Source organism: Copadichromis virginalis, linkage group LG22, assembly GCF_057382275.1.
Source record: "Copadichromis virginalis isolate Kocher_CV1m ecotype Utaka linkage group LG22, C_Virginalis_male_GT1.1, whole genome shotgun sequence".
In the NCBI taxonomy this organism is placed as follows: domain Eukaryota; kingdom Metazoa; phylum Chordata; class Actinopteri; order Cichliformes; family Cichlidae; genus Copadichromis; species Copadichromis virginalis.
The window spans coordinates 13,377,843-13,404,460 of record NC_140638.1 but is presented as its reverse complement, the minus strand read 5'-3'; the positions used below and the strand labels follow the sequence as shown (position 1 = coordinate 13,404,460).

Genomic DNA, 26,618 nt, shown 5'->3' with positions numbered 1-26,618 from the left:
GACAACAGCACATGACTTTGCACATGACTTTGCTTGTGTAACATTTAAGTAACTCCTGTAAGACTGAAAATGAATTAATACTTGGGGCACAATATACCCTTCCTGTTTATTTCATAGCTTTTGTTGCATAGTTAGAGTGTGTGTTGCACTGCTGCATATAGTATTTTCAAAATGTTATCCATCTCCCACTTTTGCTACTTTATTTGTACATTTTTTCTTGAAAATTAATCAATGAATGAATCTTTGGAATTCTAGGCAATCGTTCGCAGTACTAATACGATGGATATTTGAGTCGTGAAAAATAATTTCTCACAGGCTTCTATGCAGTACTGTGAAAAAATACCTACAACCCATGATTCAGTACTTGTAAAACCACATTTAGCAGCAATAACTTGAAGTAATCACTTTCTGTATGACTTTATCGGTTTCTTGCATTGCTGTGGAGGAATTTTGGCCTACTCATCTTTACAATGTTGCTTCATTGTAAAAGTCGCCTTGAGGCGACTTTTGTTGTGATTTGGCGCTATATAAATAAAATTGAATTGAATTGAAATTGAATTCAGTGCATTGAGGTTTGTGGGCATTTGTTTTTGCACCGCCTTCTTAAAGTGCCACTACAATATTTTTATCTGGCTGAGGTCTGGACTTTGACTGTGTCATTGTAACACTTTGAGTCTTTTCTTTTTCATTTATTCTGTTGGAGATTTGCTGCTGTTCTTACATTTATTGTCCTGTTGCAGCTTCAGCTGTCAGACAATTGGCTTCACAATTGACTCGAAAATACTTTGGTATACAGACGAGTTCTTAGTCAACTTAATGACTGCAAGGTGGCCAAGTCTTGTGGCTGCAAAACAAGCCCAATCACTATCAGCAGTTTCACCATGTCTTCTGTGAGGAAAATAATATCTTACTGTTCACATAAGATAAAGCAGGGATTAAACGCTTTTATTGGAAGTAGAACAAAAACAACAGAACAGTTAAAACTAAATAAAGAAAAAACAACTACAACTATTTATTCTATGAAGGATTCCACTGGGAACATTACTCATGATCCACAACAAATAAAAAAAATCTTTTACTCTTTTATGAAGCTTTATACTCCACACAGATGAATCCTTCCAGCGCTGACATTGCAGAAGATAAATCTACCGAAACTACATGACAGATTGTGGATCTGGATTCACCTCTTTCAATGTCCAAAATTCCCAGAAGCCCCACAGCATCTCCCAAACAACAAAGCCCCAGGTCCACATGGTTTTCCAGCAGAGTTTTACAAAGATTCTGGCCTACACTTGCACCTATTTTTTTTTCAGTCATCACCAAACCCTCACTCCTCCACCGTTGTGCTTGATAGTTGGTGCGAGGTATTTGTGCTGATATGATTTGTTTGTTTTTTGCCATATCTGAGTATCATGGCCTAACATCTCCACTTTGAATTTGTGAGACCTTCTCATGGCAACACTTCTAAACAAGCTGTACTTGTTCATTCTTTTTCTATTTGTACTGTCATGAACTTTAACATTTGTTCATGCTAACTAGGCAGAGTCTGAGATGTAGTTGATGGACTGTTGCAGTTTCTCTGAGCATTGCACTTTGGCAAGAATGTGGCATTCTTTTAACACACACCTGAATGCTCCAGACCAGGAAACTGCCAAAATATCTGCTTTTATAGAGGTGCTCACACTTGCTGATGATCATTTAATCAACCGCATTTGATTAGCAGCAACTAGCTAATACTTGCCCTCTGGAAACGGTAAGAGTTTACTTAAGTTTTATATGTCTGCAAAAACTTTTTTAACATGACTGCATATTATTCTACCGTAGTGCATTGTTGGCAATAAAGACAAGTCATGTGGTTTAGTGGTTTACAACCTGCAAGTTTTCATTCCAATCAAATAAGACAGGAAGTGACAGCTTATCTCTCCCTCAGTACTCTAAAACAAGGAATCAGCAAATGTGTTGTGCAATCTTGTTTAGCAGGCTTACACAAGATAACATAAAACAATCAGCTGTTCAGCATAAATGAGAAAGAAATGTTGAACATTAAAATAAGACAAGGTTGTGAAAAGTATTTGCTCCCTTCTTGATTTATTTTATTTATTTATTTATTTATTTGCCTTTTTGTCACTCTTGCATGTTGCAGATCATCAAACAAATTTTAATATTAGACAAAGATAACCCGAGTAAATACAAAATGCAGTTTTTAAATGATGATTTTATTTATTAAGGGGAAAGACTAAACAAACCTGGTCCTATGTGATAAAGTCGTCGGCCTTTGTTTTACCACCCTCGGTAGCAAGAACACCAGAGGAAAAAAGTAATAAACATCCATCAGTCTGCAAAGGATCACAAAGACATTTCTAAGGCTTTGGGACTCTGGTGAACCACAGTGATACTAGGACTCATTACATCTGGTGTAAAGCTACAACAGCATTTAATAAAAAGAATATCAGTCAAAGCAGTCAAACATGGTGGTGGTAGCATGGCAGTCTGGGGTGATTTGCTGCTTCAGGACCTGGACGATTTGCTGTAATTGATGCAATGAATTCTGCTCACTACCAGTAAATCCTGAGGGAGAATGTCCAGCCATCAGATCATGCTCTGAAGTGCAGCTGGGTTTTGCAGCAGGACAAGCATAAAACACACCAACAAGTTCAGCTCTGAATGGCTCAAAAAGGACAAAATTGAGATTTTGGAGTGGCCTAGTCAAAGTCTCAACTTAAAACCATTTGAGATGCTTTGGCATGACTTTAAACGGGTCGTTTAAGCTCACAAACCCTCCAATGTGGGTGAATAAAAACATTTCTGCAAAGAAGAGTGGACAGATTGGACTCCAATCCAATGCTTTTGTGAAAGACTCACAAAATTGCAGTTCTTGCTACCAAGGGTGGCAAAACCAGTATTAGGTTTAGGGGGTGAGTGCAGGGTAAGGTAGGTGTGTTTATTTTTTCTGGTAATAAATGAAATAATTATTTAAAACTTGCATTTTGTGTCTACTCGAGGTTATCTGTAATATTAAAATAATAGAAGAAATCAGAAAAAAGCTAAATATTTTTACAGCACTATATGTGTACATGTCTGATAAAATGCTGTACGTATTTATAATTATAATGTCTTTATTTCTGGATTCCTCTGTAGAATCATAACTAAAATTGTGGGAAAAAAATACATTTATATTTCTCAATAGTGGTTGGGTCCAGTGCCTCTCATCCTTTAACTCCTGCCGTTTGCAAAGTTTGCAGCATCATTTAAATGCAATCACTGGCACTCTTTGTCTGTTAAGATAAAACAGAAAGGGTTTAGTAGAAAATAAAGGGATTAAGAATGCGTTTTAATCAACAACGACATTGTTTCATTCAATGCGTTGAATGGAAACGAGAGTAAACAACACACTTTCGGTGACGCCTCCGGCAGGTCACGTTGCATGGCCGTGTCCCGTGACGCTGCCAGGGGGCGGGTTATCACCAACAGAGTCGGTCTGTGGAGCTAACCTCACAGAGAGGATCGGAGCCCGAGTGTTGTTTTGAATTTGCTGGAAGACGCCGATTTGGAGAGGGGTAGTGCCTGTGAATAAGATGGCGGATGTAGGAGGCGATGAAACTCGGCCCGTTCTCCCTTCGGCATCCCGTAACGGTCCGGTTGTCGGTTCGTCGGCTGGCACCGCGGGCCACGGCGCAGCAATGGTCACATCGGGACCGCGGATGGTCAGGATCGTCAAGTCGGAGTCCGGCTACGGGTTTAATGTCCGCGGTCAAGTGAGCGAAGGAGGACAGCTTCGGAGCATCAACGGGGAGCTGTACGCCCCTCTTCAGCATGTCAGCGCTGTTTTACCCGGAGGTGCTGCGGACCGAGCCGGGATAGTGAAGGGTGACAGGATCCTGGAGGTGTAAGTCAGCTTCTGTCCCTTCCAGTTAGGACGCGGAGTTAGCAATTGGAGCTAGCTACCCAGTTTAGCCTGTGTGGATCCAGTTTCAAGCATGTGTTATTCCGTTTTCGAGGTTTGCTTCTTGTTGCCATTAAAGTAACTCACTAGTTTATTAATTATTCAGCTTTGGAGCGTTTTGACCTGAGTAAATATTTAAGGCTTTAGCTCCGGTGAGATAACTAGAAAGCTAACCAGCTTACATAAGTTGGACAACAGCCTGTGCATGTTGATTAGCTGTAGCTCGCTAGCGAGCCAGGTAGCTAATGTGTTTGGCTAGCTCCTTGCTCAGTGTCAGCTCCAGCGGGAGATGTAGGACGACATTTAGACGACAGTCCACTTTCCACTGCGTTGTCATATGCATAATAGTGTTGATATGTATTCTTAGCCTGTGAAATGACAGAGGATGGCAGTGTTGTCACTCAAATTCAGTATCATATGACAGGAGTGTGTGGTCTTACTTGCTTTCACTAGCTAGCATTCGCACCAGCCGTGCTGTTTACATGGGAAGTTTGAGGTGCTTTCTATTGATTTTTAGGGTTTGCTTTTGTTCTATCGCTATATGTAACCTCGAGTGGGTTTGATATACGTGAAGAGATCATTTTAGAAGTGCTTTTATGTTATCTATCGTGCCAGCATTCGTCAAGTCTGCTTTCAAGTCTCTTTCCATTTATTAGCGTTCGGTGAAACACTGCTTCCCTTTGAGTCATAGCTGGCATTTAAATGTAACAGGAAATGTGTCCATACACAGAACCTGTAATAATGTCAGCCAAGTGAACAAATCTACAAGCAGGAATGTAAAGCCCTGGCCTTCAGTAAAACCTGAAGTGTTAATGGTAATAGAGCAGTTCTTACAAACTTTTTTGCTTACGTTTAAAATCAGTGTTTAGTTAGTGTGAGTAGTGTTGATGTCACTTGACAGTGGAGCAATAAAGCTGTCTTAGAAAAAGGAAGAACAGAAACGGTAAAGAAGGAACACTGCTCTCACTTCCATTTGCTGAGGCATCAGCATGTTGTTTTCCGTTGGGTTTTTTTATTTTTTTTGTTTTTTTTACTCATTAGTTCTTTCTGCTGTCATATGATAGCGGCAATACTTATCATGTGACCTGTTAACCCGTTTGACCATTTTGCAAAAAAAAAAGCCTCATAACTGGACTTCAGCCGGTTAAATATGTTAGTTGTCAGCATTTTACTTAGCAAACAAAGAAAGCCAGCAATGTACTTTATTTACAGTAAGCAGCTCAGGTGGTGTTTCTTGTCTGAGTGTATCACTACTGCCTGAGTGAGCATAGTTGTTTTGTTTTTTTCATGATTTCCTTAAAAGACAAGAAAAAGGGGAAACAAATAAAAATGACCTTGCTTCGCCCTTGTGTGTGTTTTTAGAAGATAATGCTGTGTTCAGTAAAGTTCAACTTGTAAAACATTATATAACCAGGAAGTGAAACTAGTGATCGACAACCTCTTTTGCGAGAGCATCCTGGGCCCACATAAGCACCGTTAACCTGGTACGGTTTTCTGAGGTGGGAGAAACCAGAGCAGCTGGGGAAAAACCCACAGAATCATGGGCAGAACATGAAAACTCCCCACGGGTTTGAACCTATGACTCTGTACTCAGAGTGTAAACCACTGTGCCTCCCAGCTGCCAAATTAGGGGATCAGTTGACTGTTAATCAGTGAGCTTTTATCAGTTTTCACCAGCGACTTTATTTTACAGTAAAGAGTAACAAGTGGAATGGCTGATAAAAAATATAATTAATAACAGTAAAAGCCTGCAAGACACACATATCTGCTCGCATATAATTATTTTATATTATTATTTCTTTATTATTGTTAGTATTATTTTTAGCTCTGAGTAATATTTCATCAAACAGTTTCACTAAGCAATTAAAAGTATTAATACCGTTTTTATTTCTGCCTTAGCCAAATTTACATTGTAGTCATGACGACAGTTTCACCCTTTTGGTTCTGTCCCACCCTTAATTTGGCTTTTCACTCAAACAACTCAGATTAGCTCCCCCCATCACCCCACTCCAAATCTTCTTCTGTTAACTATTATGTACACCCCTTCTTTTTCTGTATGTTTAACTTCCTATTTTAAGTCAGTGACACTACACAGATAAATGCTACGTCTAACATGGCAATCAATGGGCAGGCCTACGCCTACACTTTTCTTCGCCCCCTCCTTTTCAGTGTCTGTCCCACAGTTTCTCATTGGAAGATTAGCAAAGACACCTGATGCTTGTGCCATCTGCTCTCAGCGAAGTCAAAAAGGCACCAGGAGAAAAAGGACATGGGAGCCAACCTAATTGCTTAAGCCTCACAGCCTTGTGTTAGTAAATGGGGAACAATGGGCTAATATTACCAGACAGTATGTTAGGACAGTGCGTACATTAGCAGCTAAAAGAGTACCAGTTTTATTCGAATGATGTATAGATTATACTGTGTTACTGTAATCCCAGCTGCATTGATCTGTAGCAGTAGTGACTGCATTAAGTGCATCAGTTATCAGCTGCGACATAACCAGCCCGCACCAAGTGCAGTTTATCTATCAGTGTGGTCGTTTCTCACATTCCAAATCCCTTCGGTCAAAGCTTTTTTTAAAGTTTGTTTTGTACCAGTCTAGCTTTAAATTTAACTGCTTATAATAGTGACAGGTCCTTTTTTTCTTTTGGAAGATGCATTGATTTATTGTATAGAATTGGAATCTGGAGAGAGTTTAATATCTCTCCAGAGGTATTTTTAAATGCTTTGAATTGTATCCGTCATTCCCTTTTTTGTAGAGAGTTGAATGAACTTCCAATTCAAATATAGTCTGAATGTGTGAGAACAAGTCAGAGCTGCTTGTTCCTCCCCTTTGCCTCATGTTTCTCCTGCGCTCTTTCTCTCTTTTTTCTAGTAATGGCGTGAACGTGGAAGGTGCAACTCATAAGCAGGTGGTGGACCTGATCCGTGCTGGGGAGAAGGAGCTGGTTCTGGCTGTGCTGTCTGTTCCACCTCAGGAGGCTGACGGTTTGGAAGGAGGAGAGGAAGTCCAGCCCAACTACGACTACAGTGACAAGCAGGCCGTGCCCATTTCTATTCCCACATACAAGCACGTAGAACAGCACTCCGAGAGGTTTGTGGTAAGTGCTGATTTGACAGTTGACATGTTTCCGCCTGGGACTGGGCTTCTCTGGAAGGGTGGAGAGGGCGGCCACGAGTGTGTGTGTTTGCCTGATTTTTAAAATACTTTTGGACCTGTCCGTCTTCAGTTTTAAGTGGAATAACATGTTTGAGCTTAAGCGTTCGATCTAAAGACAGTTCTTAAAGATCTTTCAACCCATCTCACCTCAGGAGGTGGTCCGTCCTCCCAAGGCAGCTGTAGAGGCAACACTGTTACCTTAAATTCTTTCTTGAAAAAAACAAAACAGAAGAAACGGCTTCCTGTGGTTGCTCTAAACATGTTTTTTAATGCTGTGGTAGAAAGAAAACTTTTAACCCTCTGATGCAATCATTTCCTTCTCTCGGTCTTCTCTAAAGTTGCTTCATGTTTTGTTTTTTTTAATGCATCTAGGTATACAATGTGTATATGTCAGGGAGGCAGCTGTGTTCAAAACGCTATCGTGAGTTTGCCATCCTGCACCAGAACCTGAAAAGGGAATTCTCCAACTTCAACTTCCCAAAGCTTCCTGGTAAATGGCCCTTCTCCCTATCAGAACAGCAGCTGGATGCACGACGTAGAGGCTTGGAGGAATATCTCGAGCGAGGTAAGATGATTTGGACAGATCACTAGCTCTTCTGTCCCAGAAGAATTAAATGTATTTAAATATTGAATATGTAGTTAGGATGGAAAATACACCATGCACCCACTGTTATTAGTTTTCTAAATTACACAGTAAATCTAAACACTGGATTCATAGTGTTATTTAGCTGCCCTTTGTTTATTTTATTTACCTTGATTTAATATATTGCTCGCCATTTTTCTTTTCCCTTCCTATTCGTCTCTAGTGTGCTCTGTGCGGGTGATTGGGGAGAGTGACATCATGCAGGAGTTTCTCTCGGAATCAGATGAGGTATGCATCTCGTGCATTATTGTTGTAGCAATGCGACTTTTTATTCTGGGTGTTGAAATATTGTGGGTTGAACTTTCTTTTCCTACCAAACTGTTAGGACTTGTGACTTTCTGAATTGGCACAGTGCTCAACAGTCCATTTTTTGTTTATTATATTATATTATCAGATATGTACTATCTTAGTTAGAGATTTAATTTCCGAAGATGTTATTGTTTGTATTCCATAATTATAGGAATTCAAACTCAAAAATGGAGGGGGGGTTTCAGCATTGGATCTGACTCCAAGTCTCTTAAGCTGTATTTAAACTGTTCTGGCCTATTTTGAGAATCATTTAGTATCATTTAGCTTTCACTGGTTAAAGGGAGCTTAGTTGAGAGCTGTGTTGGCCAGTGACGCAGGCTGGAAATTGGTTACCTTGCTGGTGTTTTAAGGAAGTGCAGCAGCAAAACAAATACCAATGCACTGATGTAATCCCACATTTAAAGAAGCGCAATTTGGGGGATTAAGACTTCTTGCCGATTGTAAGTCTTGTTTGGCTATGGCTTGTTGGTTTTTTGTTTGTGTTTTTTAATCCACAAGTACTTAGTGGTAACTTAGAACAAACAAAGGCTTGCATATTCAAACAAGCACGTACAAAGCCTCATTAATCCACTGGGGTAAACACAGCTCTACAGCTGTTCTCATTCTGTTTGGCTTCACTGTACAGAACTACAACGGCGTGTCAGATGTAGAACTGCGGATAGCCCTACCAGACAAGACCACCATCTCCGTCAGAGTCCGTAAGAACAGTACCACAGACCAGGTGTATCAGGTAAGACCACTCCCAGTTGTACAGCTATATTGTACAATATTTTCCATCAGTGTTTTTTTCCCCACAACTAACTGATGTTGTGTTGATCTTCTGTAGGCATTAGTGATGAAGGTTGGGATGGACAGTATTATGGCGAGCTACTTTGCTCTGTTTGAAGTTATCAACCACTCCTTTGGTAAGAGCTGCACGTGTGTTTGTTGCACTTCACATGGAAAGATGTCTGACCTTTTTTTCACATTCTCTCCTGTTTAATTTGCACATCCTGTTTCGGGGGTTTATGACATGACCACTAAAAATAAATAAAACCCTCTGAATTTAAATCACTGGGCCTCTGGGTATATGAGTAATCATGGGCAGCAAGGGCAGGTATTTTGGTATAGGTTACTAGTATGTTGGGGGTTTTTTTAAGTAACAAACCCCGTTCATCACCCTTCTCCTTCTACTCGGTTTTTGTTGCAGTGCGGAAGCTGGCGCCTAACGAGTTTCCCCACAAGCTATATGTGCAGAACTACACGTCGGCCGTCCCGGGGACCTGCTTAGCACTCCGCAAATGGTTGTTCAGCTTCCAGGAGGAGGAGTTGCTCAGAGACAATCCGCTGGCACTGCACTACTGCTTTCACCAGGTAATAACAGTAATTGGATTCCTCTTGCCGTGGATTTCGGGGAGCTGAACACAGTGATTTGATTCAGAGTTTATTCTTCTGAGCTGAAAATGCTTAAACATATTGAGGGAAAGTTGGTCAATTACACTGCTGATTTACACTAAACTGATCATACTGGTCTCAGTGGCTTCATAGTGTAGTGGTTTACACATTGGCCTAATGAGCAAAAGATCCCTGGATTGGTCCTGACATGCAGGGAATGTTCAGGGCCAGACTTGAGCCTGGATCCCTGCTGCAGCCTTTAGCATAAAGGTCACTTGCTCAACCAGGTGAGCTACTGTGGCACCTGCTAGCTGCTTTCTCACTTTGTGATGACTGAATTATTTCTAGCTTAGGAGTATTTTCTGTTATAATTCTGGACACAGACTATAACAGAAACCTTTACCTATAATGTCACCCTAATAAAAGAGCGCTTGGAGATATCATACTTCTTCCGAGGCTGAAAAATTCCCTTCACAAGATGGGTGAATGGAGTCTCTGTCTTTTTTTCCTTTTCCTGAGGACATCAAGATGATCCCCAGGTTCTTCTTCTTTCAGCTAAATATGCGTTTATGGAGATACGATGTGAAATGTCCATTTTTGCCTTGTCTTACAATGTTATTAAAATGTCTGGATCCAGATCTGGGTCGACACCCAAAGTTAATAATTTCTCAGCTGGTCAAAGCCCCACCTCGGGTCAGTTTTCATGCAAATACATCCACAAAAACCTCCACAGTTTTTCAAGTAGAAGAGGTGAACTTGAGAAAAATACTCCTCATTTAAATTCACTAAAATTAGCTTCAGTACCCACCTACAGGCTGTCCACTGACCAGTAAAGGTCACTAGCTGAAGCATGATAAGCATGCAAAGTTCAGCAGTGACCCATTAAAGCGTGCCTCATGAAAAAGAATCACACCAGTGTGTGCGAACCTGCAATAACTCCATGACTTTTGTGGGGTTTGTCCAAGGGGGCAAAGCTGGGAACACAATGGTGACATATCACCCACTAAGCTGGTAAAGATTGTTATATCAGTGAAAAGCTGTTTTTTACACACACAGTTATGAAGTACACTTTCATTTATTTGTACCTGGCAAATATAACTCTAATATTCTCACACTCTCAGAAGACAGCTGAGAGAGAGGCTGAACAGTTGGTGCACAGCTGCCTGCTGCAGCCAGAAATGACGCTGTGAGACGAGAGTGAACCAAAGCATTAAAGTTATGGGCTAGGAGGCTGAAAGTCATTCAATAAAATATATAGAAATGCATTGTGACTGCCTAAAAATGCACATACGTAATTTTTACGGTCATTGTTTGAATTTTCTCACACAAGGGAGAATGTCTTCATGATGAATGGCCTTAATGTATATATGTGTTTATATTTTATGACCTTAAATGATAAATGTTGTGTCTCCCCATCCCCTCTCCCTGTTCGTGTAGGCACTGGATGATGTGAAGAAGGGATTCATAAAAACAGAGGACAAATCCTACCAGCTGCAGAAACTGGCAGAGCAGCGCAAGATGGCCACGGTCAGTACCACAGACCAGTCTTTGTTCAGGAAGGGGATTGGAATAAGTACACTTTGTGCCTGCTGACCAGCGCTATCACCAAAACACTACCAAATAAAAATGGACAGTCTCAGAAGCCTTTCACACTTCAGAATTCTTCCCTCTGTGGTGTAAAGAGAGATAAAGGAATTGGGTGTATTTGAATATTTGTTGAACATTAACTGAAAGTGGCATGTGTGTAAATTTGGATGACATTCGCAGCTATGTTACTGCTTTCACGCAGCATTTCTGAGGCTTTGAATGTCAGCCTTAGAAGGAAAAAGGTTCATTTATTTGTTCATTCACGTGTCGACAAGCAATCTAATAGCTCCAAATGTTAGGAAGTATTCAGCATGGTTTTCTAAACTTAAAACGAAATAAAAAGCAGAAAAATTACATATACTTTACTTGGATCTACAGCCGTGTTTGTATGACAGAGACACGTGGACGTGAGTGCAGTGTTATAGTTCATCCACATTGTGAGTCAGTCTTCACAGCTCAAACTGCAAGCTCTTCTGAGACCGTCAGCTCAAATGTGTTAACAATAAAAAAATAGCATTGTCACATCAGTAATGAGATTTCTCATAAGTTAACTTCTTTCCTTAGTGTGTTCTGTGGAGGAAAATAAAGTTGACTGTTACTTTTCCTCTATAATACCGTAGTACCTGAGTCTATTGCGGACATGCGAGGGCTACAACGAGGTGGTCTTCCCCCACTGCTCTTGTGACTCCAGAAGGAAGGGCCACGTCATCACAGCGATCAGCATCAATCACTTCAAGTTGCATGCTTGCACTGAGGACGGCACGCTGGAGGTGAGCATTTAAATAGATAACGTTTTATATTTTTAAGCTAAACGTCAATGCAGTGCTCCCTCGCTAGTACGCGGTTCACCTTTTGCGGCCTCGCTGTTTCGCAGATTTTTTTTGGTGCAATTTTGCATGCTTTGTTTTTTTTGTTTGTTTGTTTTTTTACAGCGCATTGTGTTCTGCGTCCTGATTGGCTGTAGAGCATTGTCAGTCAATCTCGTGCCGTATCTCCTGCACAGTACAGAATGTCAAATTTACATACATCTTCGATCGCTAGCAGTGTGACTCTGAAGTGTTGTACTGTATGTTTGTAAGTTTTCTCCCCAACACGCAACACTGTCGACGAAATGTTGTCACCTTCGGGTGCCTTTGGTTTCATTCTATAATACTGGACTTATTTTTCTACAAGGTTTGAACTTTGAGAGTGTTTAAACAAGAGATAGAAATGTGAACATGTTCATGCCTGTCTGAGAAAAGTGTATAAAGTGTGTAGTGGGGTTTTTTACAGCCTTATAACATCTATAATTATTGTAAAAAATAAAGTTGGCTACTTCGCGGATTTCACTTATTGCGGGTTATTTTTAGAACGCAACTCCCGCGATAAACGAGGGACCACTGTATAGATTTCTGTGCATGGAGCTTAACTTCTATCATCTCTTGTTTCTCTCTCAGAACCAGGTAATAGCTTTTGAGTGGGGGGAGATGCAGCGCTGGGACACGGACGAGGAGGGGATGGCTTTCTGCTTTGAGTATGCCAGAGGAGAAAAGAAACCTCGCTGGGTCAAGATCTTCACTCCGTATGTAAGTGTACACTCAAGTGTGCCATTCTCTGGTTTTTTTTGTTGTGTTAGCAGCTTTTAGAGTGACACACCTTGATGGGAACAAACGCTTAATAAATAGGAAAATCCCCGATTTATTAATCAACCCACTTTCCTTCACGTGTAATAAAATCTTTAGTAATGAGAAGCAGGAAAAGTAAACAGAAACATGACTTTTACACAGTGACTCTCCTAATTGTGGTGTATTAGAAGCCTGGATTACAATAACGTCTACTTTTTCCTCCCAGTTCAACTACATGCACGAGTGCTTTGAGCGGATCTTTTGTGAGCTGAAGTGGAGGAAACAGGTAAGAACCACTCCTTTCCTCTTTCATTCTGGGAAGCATGCAACTCTATGCCAGCTTCGGTTTTCTAAACATAGCCTGTTCTTGTATTCTATTTAAATCCAGGAGCCTTTCTTTAGTCTTTGCTTTAAAATGATTAGTCTTATATTTCTGGTGTATTGATTTCTTTGCTCTCAGGTTGAGGAAGAAGCGTCTGATAAAGACAACAAAAACTGCAGCAACAACGGTAAGCAGTAAGCGTTTGTTTGTGCTCCTTTTTGCCCTCAATTCAAAGAGATAAACAGCATCACTGAAAGATTAGAGCCTCCAATTTGATCAGAGGCAAATCATAAAGAAATTTGCATTCAGATCTGGTACGGAGTTATGTTTTGATTGATGGCACACATCAGGCGGCATGAATTATGCAAAAAACAAAGGAATCCAATATGACAGAAGTTAAAATGTCAAGGGCAGGGATAAGATTTAATGCATGCTTTTATTTTTGTGCATTATGGTAAAAGTTTACGTGAAATGTAATGAAATATGGACAAGAGACCACAAAGGCAGGAGGATAACAGACAGCTGAGGCCTGAGAAAGCTGAGGACATTCAGATAAGAGGCCTTCAGGATGCTGCACGGGGACTGTGCAGTAATTAATTCACACCGTCTTCAAACTTCCTCCTATTCTGAATCGTCTTATCTATGTTGCAGAGTTTCTGCCTCCTCTGGAGACGCAGCAGAAGGGATGGCGCCACCTAGGGGGAGAGATTGCAACTTCCTAAAGCCGTCACTTGTCATCACTTGAACTAAAACTGGTCCACTTGCATCATCACAGCCACCCCAGAGAGAGCCCATCGACAAACACAGTACTGAGTGACAGACTCGAGGCGAACCCTGCCCCAAAAACAAACTGGAAGTGACCGACTTGGGAAATTGGATTATTAACACTTGCCGAACCCAGGGACACACACACATGTAGACACACACATGAAAACAGTAGGAAGAGCATCGAAAGAAGATAAACAAGAGCCAACTTTCACGTCACTTATTAGATCCTCCATAGTGTAACTGTTGTTTTCCTCCATGCATCTGCCCCATGATGTGAGGCAAGACATGAGAGAATTCTCACCACAGCGTGTGATTGGTCAGGGTCACCACAGCGCGAAGGGAGCGCCGCAGTGAAACGCCGCTTGTCGAGAGAGCTGACAGTCCAGAATTGAGGTTGCGACGTTCGGTTTTTCCAACAGGACCCATCCAGATCCCGCGGCGGTGACCTTGTCTGCTGAACTGAGCTGAGATGAAAATAATAATGGAGGGAAACAGAAAAAAGTTCGGTGGTTCTTTCACGGTTGTGATAAAGGACGAAAGTAAAATCATCCTTTACGCCGATGCTGGACATTAACACAGAAGTTGTGTTTTATGTCTCTGGAGTCCTCTGTTTCATCAGAAATCATAAACGGCACAAATGTAACTACATGAAACGGATGTTGAGAGAATGTGTTTGTAATTATTTGTATGTTTAACAATCTTACTTCTGATAAAATATAGATTAATATAAGAGCTGTAATAACTGGTTTCTTGAGATAACACAGTGAAACGCTAACTGAATTTCATTCGAGATGCTATAACTAATTTCCATTTTTCACCTTGACTACAGAGCAACATCTGTTGGCAGTCAGCCCGTTAATGTTAGTATGGCTACCCCCCCCCCAGTGTGTGTTTTGTTGTGGTGAATTTTGCAGGGCTTGGAAGCTGAGGAGAGGAGGCGTTCTCATTTTTAGCTCTGTGCAGGAGTAATTTCTGGAAGAAAAGGTTGACGGGCCAAAGCGTTTGTTTGTTTGTTTTAAATTTCACACCTTTATATGTGGGCTGTCTTGTCGACAGATTGTCAAGGCGAACAGGGAGTTTTGATTGTAATGCCTGCAGTTACCTGAGCAGGCAGCAGGGAGCAGCAGAGCATACGTATGAGGAGTCTTCTCAGACTTTCCTAAAGACCGATGCCTCTGGCTCTGTAACTCACCCAAAAGTATCACTCCACTGCAATTTGTCCATTAACCAAGAGTCAGGAGGATAGATGGGGTGTGTGCGTGCACGTGTGCTGCAGAAAGTAGATGGTGCATAAGGTTGTGTGAGCCATCAGCATACATAGCAGTGCAGTCATCTGTCCCCCTCCTGCTGCACCTAAATGAATACAGTATTAGTTGTGTATGTGTCAATGTAATATAATATAATTTCGTGATTATTTTACAGTTCAGGTTTACTTGTGTTTCTCTTTATCTCTGTCAAAGTCGGATTTTACTCTTCTCTCACCTGAAATATGTAGAAAGCAGATTTACATGTTGACAAGAAAGAAAAATCACAGATTCTTTCCATACATGTATTGATTTAAGTTTTGTTTAATCTTACCAAGGGCTACTAGTTTATCTTGGCATTGGGTGGGGAAAAAAAAGCCAAAAAAACCCCTGAAACTGACACTAATTTTTGGAGCGCGGGTCCAAGTTTTCCTTTACGCTGAAGTTGAAATTAGTTGAAACAGTTCAAATTAGGTTTCGGCTATATAATTGTTCATTTTAGGCCTAGGTTTTAGCCGTATATTTGTTCTCAGTCGGTTACCTTGGGGCATGTTTGTGTGCTGTGCCAGAGTGTGTCCTCTGTGTTTATCATTGACATTGCTGATAAGCTTTTAGGCTCTGATTGGCCGCGTCTGATGAGCTGCCGGTGTCAGAGCCAGCAAATGAAGATGGGGGTTTTGTATCTGTACGACAGCAGAGACGCCAGACAGATGGAGACAAATGGGGAAGCGTCTCCTATTGTCTAGCAAACATTCCTTGCCGCTCACATGCTTTTTCAGCGTAGCGCACATACGCGCACCCCCCCACCCCCAATGCCACCAGTCCAGCTCCCTGCTACTCTCACAAAACTGTTGCAGCCGCACAAAATATTTTAATTGCAGCCCAATTGTTGCTTCTGAGCACAGGCCTCAGTTATACAGGAGTTTATAGAAATACATACCTCAGTGTAGTATCATGTTTGTTTGTTCTTTGCAACACATCACAAGTAGCTGGAATAAGAGGGGGGAAAAACTGCAATGCAGGATGGGCATTTTGACAGGCAGAGTAATAGGCAATTTAGAGATGGATGACATAAGAATCAAAGCTATTCAACCATGATGGGGTTTTTTTTTTATTTATTTTGGGGTGGGGGGTATAAGCTAGATTGTGTGCTTGCGTGCAGGTTTGTCTGTCCTCTGCTCGTACTCTCTCCAGGTTGGTCTCCCGTCAGCGCAGGAGATGCGGTTGCCGTGGCAGCACCACGTTGTCTCCACACGCTCAGTGCAGCCTCTGTTCCTTTTATTCCTGTCAGCCAACTGACTCGGTCCTCCCAATAATGTATTCAAAGCGGTGTGTTTTTACTGTTTGATGTTTGTTCTCTGTCCCCGTGGCTCGTGCTGCTGTGAATAGGCTTTTAGAAAGCTGCTGTTTTCCCTGTGGTTTTTTTGTGTTTTTTGTTTAGTTGTTTTTTTGTTTTTGTTTTTTTCCTTTTCTTTTCTCGCTGGTTCGGTTTGTCTTGTCTGCACCAGATGCCATCTTAAGCTCAGTCACAGGCAGGTGTGTGTACCCTGTGAGCTGTTGTCCGTTGGAGACGTTTCTTCTGCGAGCTAAATGTCATAGAAAGCAGCGCGTAGGTGACAGCTAAGAGATGAAGGGAATGTTAAGAAGCATGTCTTTGTACAGTCGATCTGTGTTACTTTCTGTTTGTCAGCGTATTTGTGGTGCCGTGGCCCACCTGGGCTTCAAAGTGAGTATTTAATTATGAAGATGAGATAAAATTTTCACACAGTGCTTAAGCTTTTAACATCCAGCAGGTCACCGGGGACCTGGTTGCGATTTATCTGCATGTTAAACGAGCACATTTCCAGAACCATTAACATTCAGATTAATCCTCATACGTCATTTTTGTCCTCACGGTTCTCCCAATCTGCTTTTTTCCCCGCCATTTGGCTATGCTGTTGTCCCCGTTGTCCTAGCACTAGGTCACCAGCAACCGGGGTGGATTGTAAGAGGTTAACAGATGATGTGAATGCAAACGTGGTGATGGCAGAATAAAAAATGTCCATGCGTGGACTGCACACGAGGGCTCAGAAAGTTTGTCTTCATCACTAACCAGCACTGAAACGCTCATCTACATGATACTGTTGCTATAGTAACACATCAGTTTTCTGAGTCTTGTGTGCCAAATCAGTGCTGATTTTCATAACATCTTTCAGTGGCAGATAATATATGAAGGCCTGTTTGTTTGAACGCTGCAGCGTTTCGATTAATCTGTTTGAAGTTTTGATTTATTTTTTGTTTTTTTGACTTCGTCCAGAGGTTATGTTGGTGTCGTCAGCAGCATTTTTCTGTAAACTTGATGTCTTTGGACCTCTGGAATGCACATCTGGGTCAGAGCACATTAGCTGTAGGCTTGTCTGTTTTTAGCTGATGTGTCCTCCCTATGACTAATCTGAAGGGTGGATGTAATTGGTGTTCAAAAAGTGCTGGCCTCCATGTGATTAATTTCTCTTCATTGCTTACAGAGACGGGGGCTTTCCCATTGCAAGCTGACACCGACGTTGATTACAAATCTAAGCCTTGTTGCTATCTCCAGCATAACCTGTAAATAGCTGTTTTAAAAAGTAAAAGAATATTCTTCTGACAAAAAAATAATAATAATGCACTCTTGTTTCTCCAACTCAGAACTTTTTATTTATTTAAAAAAAAAAAGAAACTATAAAGATTGGGGAAATTATAGTGTACAATGTTAGAGCCACCAGTGATCTTTTTTTTGTGTGTGTGTTTGTGTGCGCGTGTGTGAGTGTGTGTCGAGGAGGGGAACGTTTGTGAAACACACAGAGAAAAGGTGTTTAAAAGAGAAGCGGTGTCTCATTTACTGTATAAAGACATTAACACCTGAGGCTTAAAAAAAAAAGGAAAAATGGAGAGTTTTATATCTAAAATTATCCAGGAAGGTTTACTAACCAGTGTAAGAAAAAGAGAAAAGTTTTGAAAATGTTGTGTAGAGTAATAAATTGTAACAATATTTTAAATAAAGTTATATATTGGGAAAATATCCTATTGATCTGCTTTCTTTTACTCCCCTCAAAACGTACACTCATCAGCATCAACTGTGCCCCGCTGGTGCTGGCTTGGACCCCCTTCTTTTTCATGGCACAGTTTCAGTAAGGCGCTGGAAACATTCCTGACATGATAGCATCACACAGTTGCTTCAGATTTGCAGTAGCCTGAGCTATTGATACAAAGCAGGATGCATCCATGCTTTAATGTGTGTACCTAATTCTGATCCTACCATCTGAATGTCACAGAAGAAATCAAGGTTCAGCACACCAGACAACATTTTTCTAATCTTCTATTAGCCATCTGCTTCAAAGTTTGACATACCGTGCGTTCATAGATGCTATTCTGCGTACCTTGTTTGTATCACGTGGTTATTAGAGTTCCCGTTGCCTTCCTACTAACTTGAAGCAGTCTGGACAATCTCCTGTGACGAGTGGCCTCAACAAGGCATTTTCACCGCCGCTTACTGGATATTTTCTGTTTTTCAGATCATTCTCTGTAAATCCTGGAGATGTTGTGTGGGAAAATCCCAGCAGATCAGCAGTTTCTGAGGTACTGAGATCAGACTGGCACCAACAACCATGCCACATTCAGAGGCCCTAATATCACCTTTCTTCCCCATTCTGATGATCCGTTTGGACTTCAGTAGATTGTCTTCACCATGTCTATATGCCTACATGCACATAGTGGATGCCACAAGACTGGCTGATGTGATTTATAATAAAGAGTAGTTGAACAGGTATACCTAATAAAGTGGCTGGTGAGAGGATAAATTAGCTTCATGGAGTATTTTCACTTGCTGTTAAATGAAATGGCTCTCAGACCGTTCTAGCAGTGTACAGACTCTTCCTGTCTGGTAAGACCTCGCTAATGTGAAGACTGTCCACCTATAAAGACACAGCAGTGCTCATCTCAGACCGATTAACTTGTTGAGGAAAAATATGAGACCACTTGAGAGGCTTTAAATGTCTTCATATTTAGATTAGTCAAAATATTATTCAGGATATATTAACCACATCTATAAGCGTTTCTTTCCTGAGCTGCCCAGCATGCTGCTGTTTCAGGTACATTTCATTCATGCCTTTTATTCATCTCTCAGGCTTACATTAACTGCCCCATTTGGAGGAATAAAACCTGTAATTTTTTTGCGTGTGTGGGTGACATTTATGCAAATTCAGTTCAAACTGAGCCGCTGATTGTAAGTGGTAAGTTCAGAGCAAAACAGTTTGGCACAGAATGACTGAGTTAAGGGGCTGAAGCTGATCTGACAGCAATTTTTGTCTTTATATGCTGCAGTGGTTACAAAGTGAAGGCAGGCTGTTCACGACGAGGAACAAATGTGACAGTTTGCTGGCAGGAAACATTTCAACAGCTAAGGAGGTCTCGGATGAATAGGAAGTATAATGTCACAACTTTTTGGATTTATTTATAACTGTCTTGTGTGTTTGTCCTCATCTTTAAAAAAACAAACAAAAAAAACCACACATTTGCCTCCAAATTAGCCTCAGGTTTGTAGGAACAGGAGAGGCCCTGTGCAGCATGTTACAAGTCCCAAGGCAGCCACTAACAAGTCCACAGGCACATTATTCTGGCAGAGAAACGAGCACAGTGACATTTTGATGGTCACATGCTGCTCAGATCTTAATGTTGTTCACTGTGCTCAACAGGAGCTGTCGAGGTCCGTTGGGAGGCAGGGGGAGACTTGAGGTGAGGCATTATTCAGACCAAAAAATACAAGGTCTCTTAATGCACCCCGTGGAACGGAGCCCATAAAATGTTGTGTGTACTGGCACTGCTGAGGTGAAAATACTCATCTCATTAGAGCCATCTCACGGGGGCGCTACGTGCTGACTGCAGGCTGCCACCCCTACTTTACCACCTGCCCTCACGACTTCATTTTTCTTATGTCCACCTCCCCAGTTGGTAATGCTCGTTATCTATCACATTTTAATGCTGGCCTGCCATTAATCCTAATTAAGAATATATGAACTGCTACTGGCAGTTTACACAGAATATTTAATACTTAAAAAGATGATTATCTGTAGCCAAAGTTACCAACTGTGCTTGTCATTTAGCTCCGTAGCCTCTGATTTCCTTCTTCTAATCTGAATAATTGTCTTTATTATAGGCCTCATCTGATAATTAATTAAGTGTTGGAACTGACTCCCTAGCAAGCAGTATTATGAGGTTTTTGAAGGTCAAAGTTTATTGAGAGTAATATGCGGTACCTGAAGTTAATGATGGTGAAGATTCCTTAAAAACAAACACTGAGTTGATATTTTGTCAAGAAAATTCTCTAGTTTGACAGTCAAAGGTAAAAACATGTGCTCAAAGACTGTATGAAAGTACAGCGTTCTCTGTTGATATTATTTCTGTTTTATGACTTTTTATATTGCTGTGTTGTAGCACAAAGACATATACAGATAGTTATTTAGAATATTAAGAATTTTAAATAGAATAGAATTCAACTTTATTGTCACTGCACATGTCACAGGTACAAGGCAACGAAATGCAGTTTGCATCCATCCAGAAAGTGCTTTAGCCATGATACAGATATATTACAATATATATTAGCAATAATAATATATTAGTAAGTAAGTATATTACAGAAATGGGTCTATTATGGTATGTTATAATGTACACGGTATGAAGGTATGTTGTGAATATGCTATAAGTATGTACAGGCTGTAGTGGGTACAGGCTATGAACAGGATATAAATATGAAAAACTATACAGAAATGGGAACTATGCAAGTTATAAACAGTTGTAGAATTAAAAATTATCGTATTGTACAGAATGATTATTTATACAGAATTATACAGTAGTGCAGTTAAGATAAGTGAGATATGTGGATAATTTCTACAGAGTGGTTGTGAGTGGTGGTTCAGTCCATGTTATTATTGTGTGTATGAGGGTACAGTTGTCCATTGTGTGTGTGTGTGTGTAGGTGGTTGTGGGTGTTTGTATGTCCAGTCCATGTGTTTAATGTGAGTCAGATGTCAGGAGTCTGACAGCTGTGGGGAAGAAGCTGTTCCGGTACCTGGTGGTCTTAGTCTGGAGGCTCCTGTAGCGCCTCCCAGAGGGCAGGAGGGTGAAGAGTCCATGTGATGGGTGACTGGGGTCTTTGATGATTTTCCCAGCCGTTTTCAGACACCGCTTCCTGTAGATGTCCTTTATGGCAGGAAGTGGTTCTCCGGCGATGTGCTGGGCAGTTTTCACAACCCTCTGCAACGCCTTCCAGTCCGAGGCAGAGCAGTTCCCGTACCAGACTGTTATACAGTTGGTCAGGATGCTCTCGATAGTGCAGCGATTTCACCAGGATGTCTGAGGACAGGTGGGATTGTAGATGAGCAGCGGTTATCCAGCCGGACATGTTGGGGGCGGTTGGTCAGGAAGTCCAGTATCCATTTGCAGATGAGGGAACTGATGGCCAGGTCTGTCAGTTTCCTGATGCGTTGCGAGGGATGGATTGTACTGAACGCTGAACTGAAGTCTATAAACAGCATTCTGGCGTATGTGTTGTTGTTGTCCAGGTGTGAGAGGACAGAGTGCATTGCGATGGAGACTGCATCCTCTGTGCTCCTGTTCTGACAGTATGTGAATTGGTGGCGGTCCAGGGTGGGGGGGAGACAGGATTTGAAGTGTGCTAGGACCAGCTGCTCTAAGCACTTTGTGATGATGGGGGTGAGTGCTACTGGGCGGTAGTCATTGAGGCTAGATGGGTTGGAGTTTTTGGGTATCGGGACGATGGAGGTGGATTTGAAGCAGGCCGGTACCACAGCATGGGCCAAGGACAGGTTGAATATGTCTGTCAGCACTCCTGCAAGCTCCCCAGAACACGCTCTGAGAACACGCCCGGGGATGCCATCAGGACCTGCAGCCTTGTGGACATTGATCCTGCTCAGCACCGCTCCTACATCGGTGGGGGAGAGAGTCAGAGGTTGGTGGCCTGGTGTCATGTCTGCTTTGGTTGTGGTTGTGGGGTTCCCTCGCTCAAAACGAGCATAAAAGTTGTTGAGCTCGCTGAGAAAGGAGACATCAGAGGATGCGGGGGAGGGTTTGGTGGTCCTGTAGTCTGTAATGGTCTGGAGTCCTTGCCACATGCGTCGGGGGTTGGAGTGGGAGAAGTGTTCTTCTACCTTCTTTTTGTAATGGTGTTTGGCTTTTTTGATGCCCTTCTTTAGATTAGCCCTGGCTGTGCTGTAGGCGTGTGCATCTCCTGACCTAATGGTGGTGTTGCGGGCCTTCAGGAGGAGACAAACATCCCGGTTCATCCAAGGCTTCTGGTTGGGGTACATGGTGATCCGTTTCTGGGTGGTAAATGGTAATGGTAAATGGACTGGTTCTTATATAGTGCTTTTAAGATAAGATAAGCTTTATTAGTCCAACAGGTGGGAAATTTGTTTTCTACTCATCTGAGCACTCAAAGCGCTTTATACAACTTGGGCGTTCACCCATTCACACAAGCACATTTTTCTAAGTGCTTTATAGCTAACATTCACACACACTCATACTCCGATGGATGCATCGGAGAGCAATTTGGGGTTAGTATCTTGCCCAAGGATATTTGGCATGCAGACTAGGGGAAGCCAGGAATCGAACCACCAACTTTCCAATCAGTAGATGACCTGCTCTACCACCTGAGCTACAGCCACCCTCAAAAAAATTTCACCGCCCAACGTGGGGCTCGAACCCACGACCCTGAGATTAAGAGTCTCATGCTCTACCGACTGAGCTAGCCAGGCGCTAGACACTGACACTGTCTGTAGTTTTGGAGATGTAATCCAGTACAGATGAGGCATACTGGTCCAGGTCTGTGTGGGTGAACGTATTCCAGTCCGTGTTTTTGAATCTGTCCTGGAGAACTGCGTCTGTCCCCTCTGGCCACACTCTAATTGTCCTCACAGCAGGTTTCACACGTTGGATGAGTGGTGAATACCAAGGTGTGAGGAACAGGGAGAGATGGTCCGATTGTCCAATGTAGGGGAGGGGTGTTGCTTTGTAGGCTCCAGCCAGGTTGGAATAAACATGGTCTACAGTCTTGTCCCCTCTGGTGTGACAGGAGACATGTTGGTGGAATCTGGGGAGGACTGTCTTTAAGTTTGTGTGGTTGAAGTCGCCAGCAACAATAGAGATTGACAGACAACGTGACTTTCGCGCATTGCATTGTAGGTACAAGTGGCAACAAAATCAAAACACTGCATCAAGCGCTAGCATTTCCAGCACCGGTAATCATTAATTCTGCAGTTTTAATCCCTACTTGCATTTTATTTACCCCAAAAACAGTTATGTACAAAACGATGCACGGCAGGTCCATACAAAGACAGACTTGACGAAAAGGCAAAAAAAAGTATGAGGAAAAAAATCAAAGGAGTGAAAGGGTCAGACCCATACAAGCATACAGAGTGGAGTAAGGACGTTAGCGTGCTGCCCAACTTTCATCACGCACATTATTATTATTATATGGTCCTAAGTGTGAGTGCATACACTCACAAAATGTTTAGTAACTTCAGATCCCTGCAACAAGCCCAGGTCCAGTTTACTTTGGTGATTTGGACTATTCCATTTCACAGCTGTTGTTAGATTTTTTTTCTTTATCTCCTGTACAGGCCAACGCAATCTAATTGTCGTTTCAGGTTGTAGTGTTACACAACATTTTCGGATCTAATAAAAAAAAAAAAAGAGTTTCGTAATTCATTCAATTATTGTCTTTATTTATAACTGGCATTATTATTTCATTCTATTATAGAATCTTACAGGAAAGACGCAAAATTGTATTCCATTGTGCTTTATTAGCTGCTTCGGTGAAAAACAAATCAACAATGCAACAAAAAAACCCCAACAACATTGCAAAACAGCATACTGGAAAACAGTTATTCTTCAGCTGATTGCTTCAATACAACACTTGAGCACATATATGCGGGACTTTTCGTGTCTGTTTTGATCTCGCTCTCTCTCTTAACCGATTAAATCTCACTGTGGTAGCAGCTTTAAACTCGGTATGACCCAGGTTGATAGAGGGCGTCCAGTCTGGATTGCATTCCAGCATTTTGTAGGCTGGTTGTCCTACAAAACACAACAAACATTAGCCCGCAAAGCCACCGCGAACAAAGCAGCATAGTGCAACAAATTCAATTAAAATTAAGACTTATTTGTAACCTACATCAACAATTATGTTGTGATAAATTATGTAATAACTACAACAGAAGACTTACCTTTGTGGAAATGCTTGGAGCAGACTAACATGTGAGCTGAAGTGTTCTGAAACGTTATATTTGGTCTTCGAATGGCTGCAATCCAGGCCATCCGTCGGCTCTTTGTTATTTCGGAAACACGGCTTGAACAATTTCTTTTCCACGACGGAATCCGATAAAAAACGATCACTTTGCCCGTCGGCTTCCCGTGGCTGTCATGCGACCGGCTATTGCAGTTAATAATACAACAGCTTCTTGCCATTCTTTGTGTTTCTTTTTATCGCTGCGTGACTGTTTTCATGTGAAAGCCCGCGTGCGCTAGTACCGCTCGCCACTCGTACCCACAATTCTTTGCGGTTTTACCCCGGAAATGACGTCACATTTTCAATCTCTATAAAAGCAGCCTCGGGGTGTTTGTTCTGGTGTTTGTTAATGGCTGCAGAAAGTTCTTTCATGGCCAACCTAGCATTAGAGTCAGGGGGGATATACACTGCAGTGAGTATGATAGAAGTGAGTTCTCTGGGGAGATAATAAGGTCTGCATTTGACCATTAAAAACTCCGCTTTAGGTGAGCAAATAATATTTTGATATAAACAAATGCACGGCTGTATGTACTGGTCTTTAGCTTAACACAAACTCAAAAGAGTCTAGAACAATTTCGATATTTTTCTCTATATATTTTACTCTGCCAAAGAAGCTTTGCTTTATTCATGGTACATCATCATTTATGGGCCTTTTGTGGACCTTCATTTCATCTACTGTGTGAAATAAGCAGTTTAGCTCCTCCCCGATTAAGCCAAGTTTAAACTGCTGCTGGGTTTGGCATCTGTGTTTATAGCTATAAATGTTGTATGGTATAATTGTGTACAGTTGCTACTGTTTGTAGTGACGATAGGTTAACAAATGAGTCTCTGTGGCAGAGGTGTGGACTCGAGTCACATGACTTGGACTCGAGTCAGACTCGAGTCATTAATTTTATGACTTTAGACTTGACTTGAAAAAATGTTGTAAGACTTGTGACTTGACTTGGACTTTTACACCAATGACTTGGGACTTGAATTGGACTTGAACCGGTTTACTTGAAAAGACTTGATATTTGACCCCAAATATAAAATTTAACATGCATATTATATAGAGATTGAAAATGTGACGTCATTCACGGGTAGAACCGCAAAGGATTCTGGGAACTCGTGGCAAGCGGTACTAGCGCACGCAGGCTTTCAATTAAAATCAGTTATACAGCGATAAAAAGAAACACAAAAATGTCAAGAAGCCGTTGTATTATTAACTGCAATAGCCGGTCACATGACAGCCACGGGAAGCCGACGAGTAAAGAGATCGGTTGTTATCGGATTACGTCATTGAAGAGAAATTGTTCGAGCCATGTTTCCGAAGTAACAAAGAGGCGACTGGATTGCAGCCATTCAAAGATCAAATATAACATCCCAGAACACCAGCTCACATGTTAGTCTGCTCCAAGCATTTACACGAAGGTCAGTCTGCTGTTGTAGTTAATACGTCATTTTCACAACATAATTAGTGATATAGGTTACAAGCAAGTCTGGCGCTGAACAGAAATTGTCGCGCTATGCTCCTTTATTTATTGTGCATAAATAGTGAATTGTCCTGACACAATATTGCGTTTCGCTTCTGTTATTATGGTACATTGACAAAAACATATACTTTTATTCACAGGATAAAACAGGTTTTTTGTATCACTAATTGCCCAGTACGATTACAGCATACAATATTGTTGTCACTGCTACATTTCTGTAACTCGTACCAGAAATTATTTCCACTACTAATTGATTACCGTTGAGCTCAAAGGTCCTATTAATAAACGGTTAAGGAATGTGTATTTATGACGACAATTTGTGAGACTGGTAAACTTATGATACGTACGATGGTCTTTACTTTCTACACGGTGCATTTCAAGGTCCTGCACCCATCCGTCGGTAAACTGTACCTGGGCTTGTTGCAGTGACCTGAAGTTACTAAACTTCATGAGTGTATGCGCTCACTCCAAGAACCGTATGATTATAAATATGCATATAAATATGCTACGATGAGATAGCTGACTTCATCTAACTAGCAAATGTTGTCCAGGCTACGTTGGTGATACAGTTTTTTTTAATGTGTATGATATTTTTGTCATGCGATTTTAAAGCTGGTCCTACAACCGCATCCAAGAATAACATGCAGCTTATCTCAGAACTGTCGGTGAAAATTATTCTTGGAGCTAGGTTTAATTGAGCTGCATTTTAAAGAGGTGCAATTTCACAATTTGTGTATATTTTCTAAGTTCACTATTTTGTCATGTGTTGAGAAAAACACAGATTTTAAAATTACATGGTCTAATATTTACATTTAGCATATAACTGCAACATTATTTTTTCGTTGTTTTTTTTTTAAAGACTCGAAAGGACTT

At 41.4% G+C, this 26,618-nt stretch overlaps 1 protein-coding gene and 1 non-coding gene across 2 annotated transcripts; one reads left to right on the top strand and one right to left on the bottom strand.

Annotated features, from left to right (window-relative positions):
• The first annotated feature begins 3,476 nt into the window (after window positions 1-3,476).
• On the top strand, window positions 3,477-14,444 carry snx27a (sorting nexin 27a). Its single transcript, XM_085445650.1, is given in 14 exon segments — window positions 3,477-3,886; window positions 6,819-7,044; window positions 7,476-7,668; window positions 7,910-7,974; window positions 8,681-8,785; window positions 8,882-8,960; window positions 9,245-9,408; window positions 10,867-10,956; window positions 11,637-11,786; window positions 12,453-12,581; window positions 12,847-12,906; window positions 13,081-13,129; window positions 13,594-13,644; window positions 13,647-14,444. Coding segments are annotated over 14 exon segments (1,713 nt in total). The 5' UTR covers window positions 3,477-3,575; the 3' UTR covers window positions 13,688-14,444.
• Window positions 14,445-22,668: 8,224 nt separating this feature from the next.
• Window positions 22,669-22,741, bottom strand: trnak-cuu (transfer RNA lysine (anticodon CUU)). The gene has a single exon. It is a non-coding gene; the product is annotated as a tRNA-Lys (tRNA).
• Between the last annotated feature and the right edge of the window lie 3,877 nt (window positions 22,742-26,618).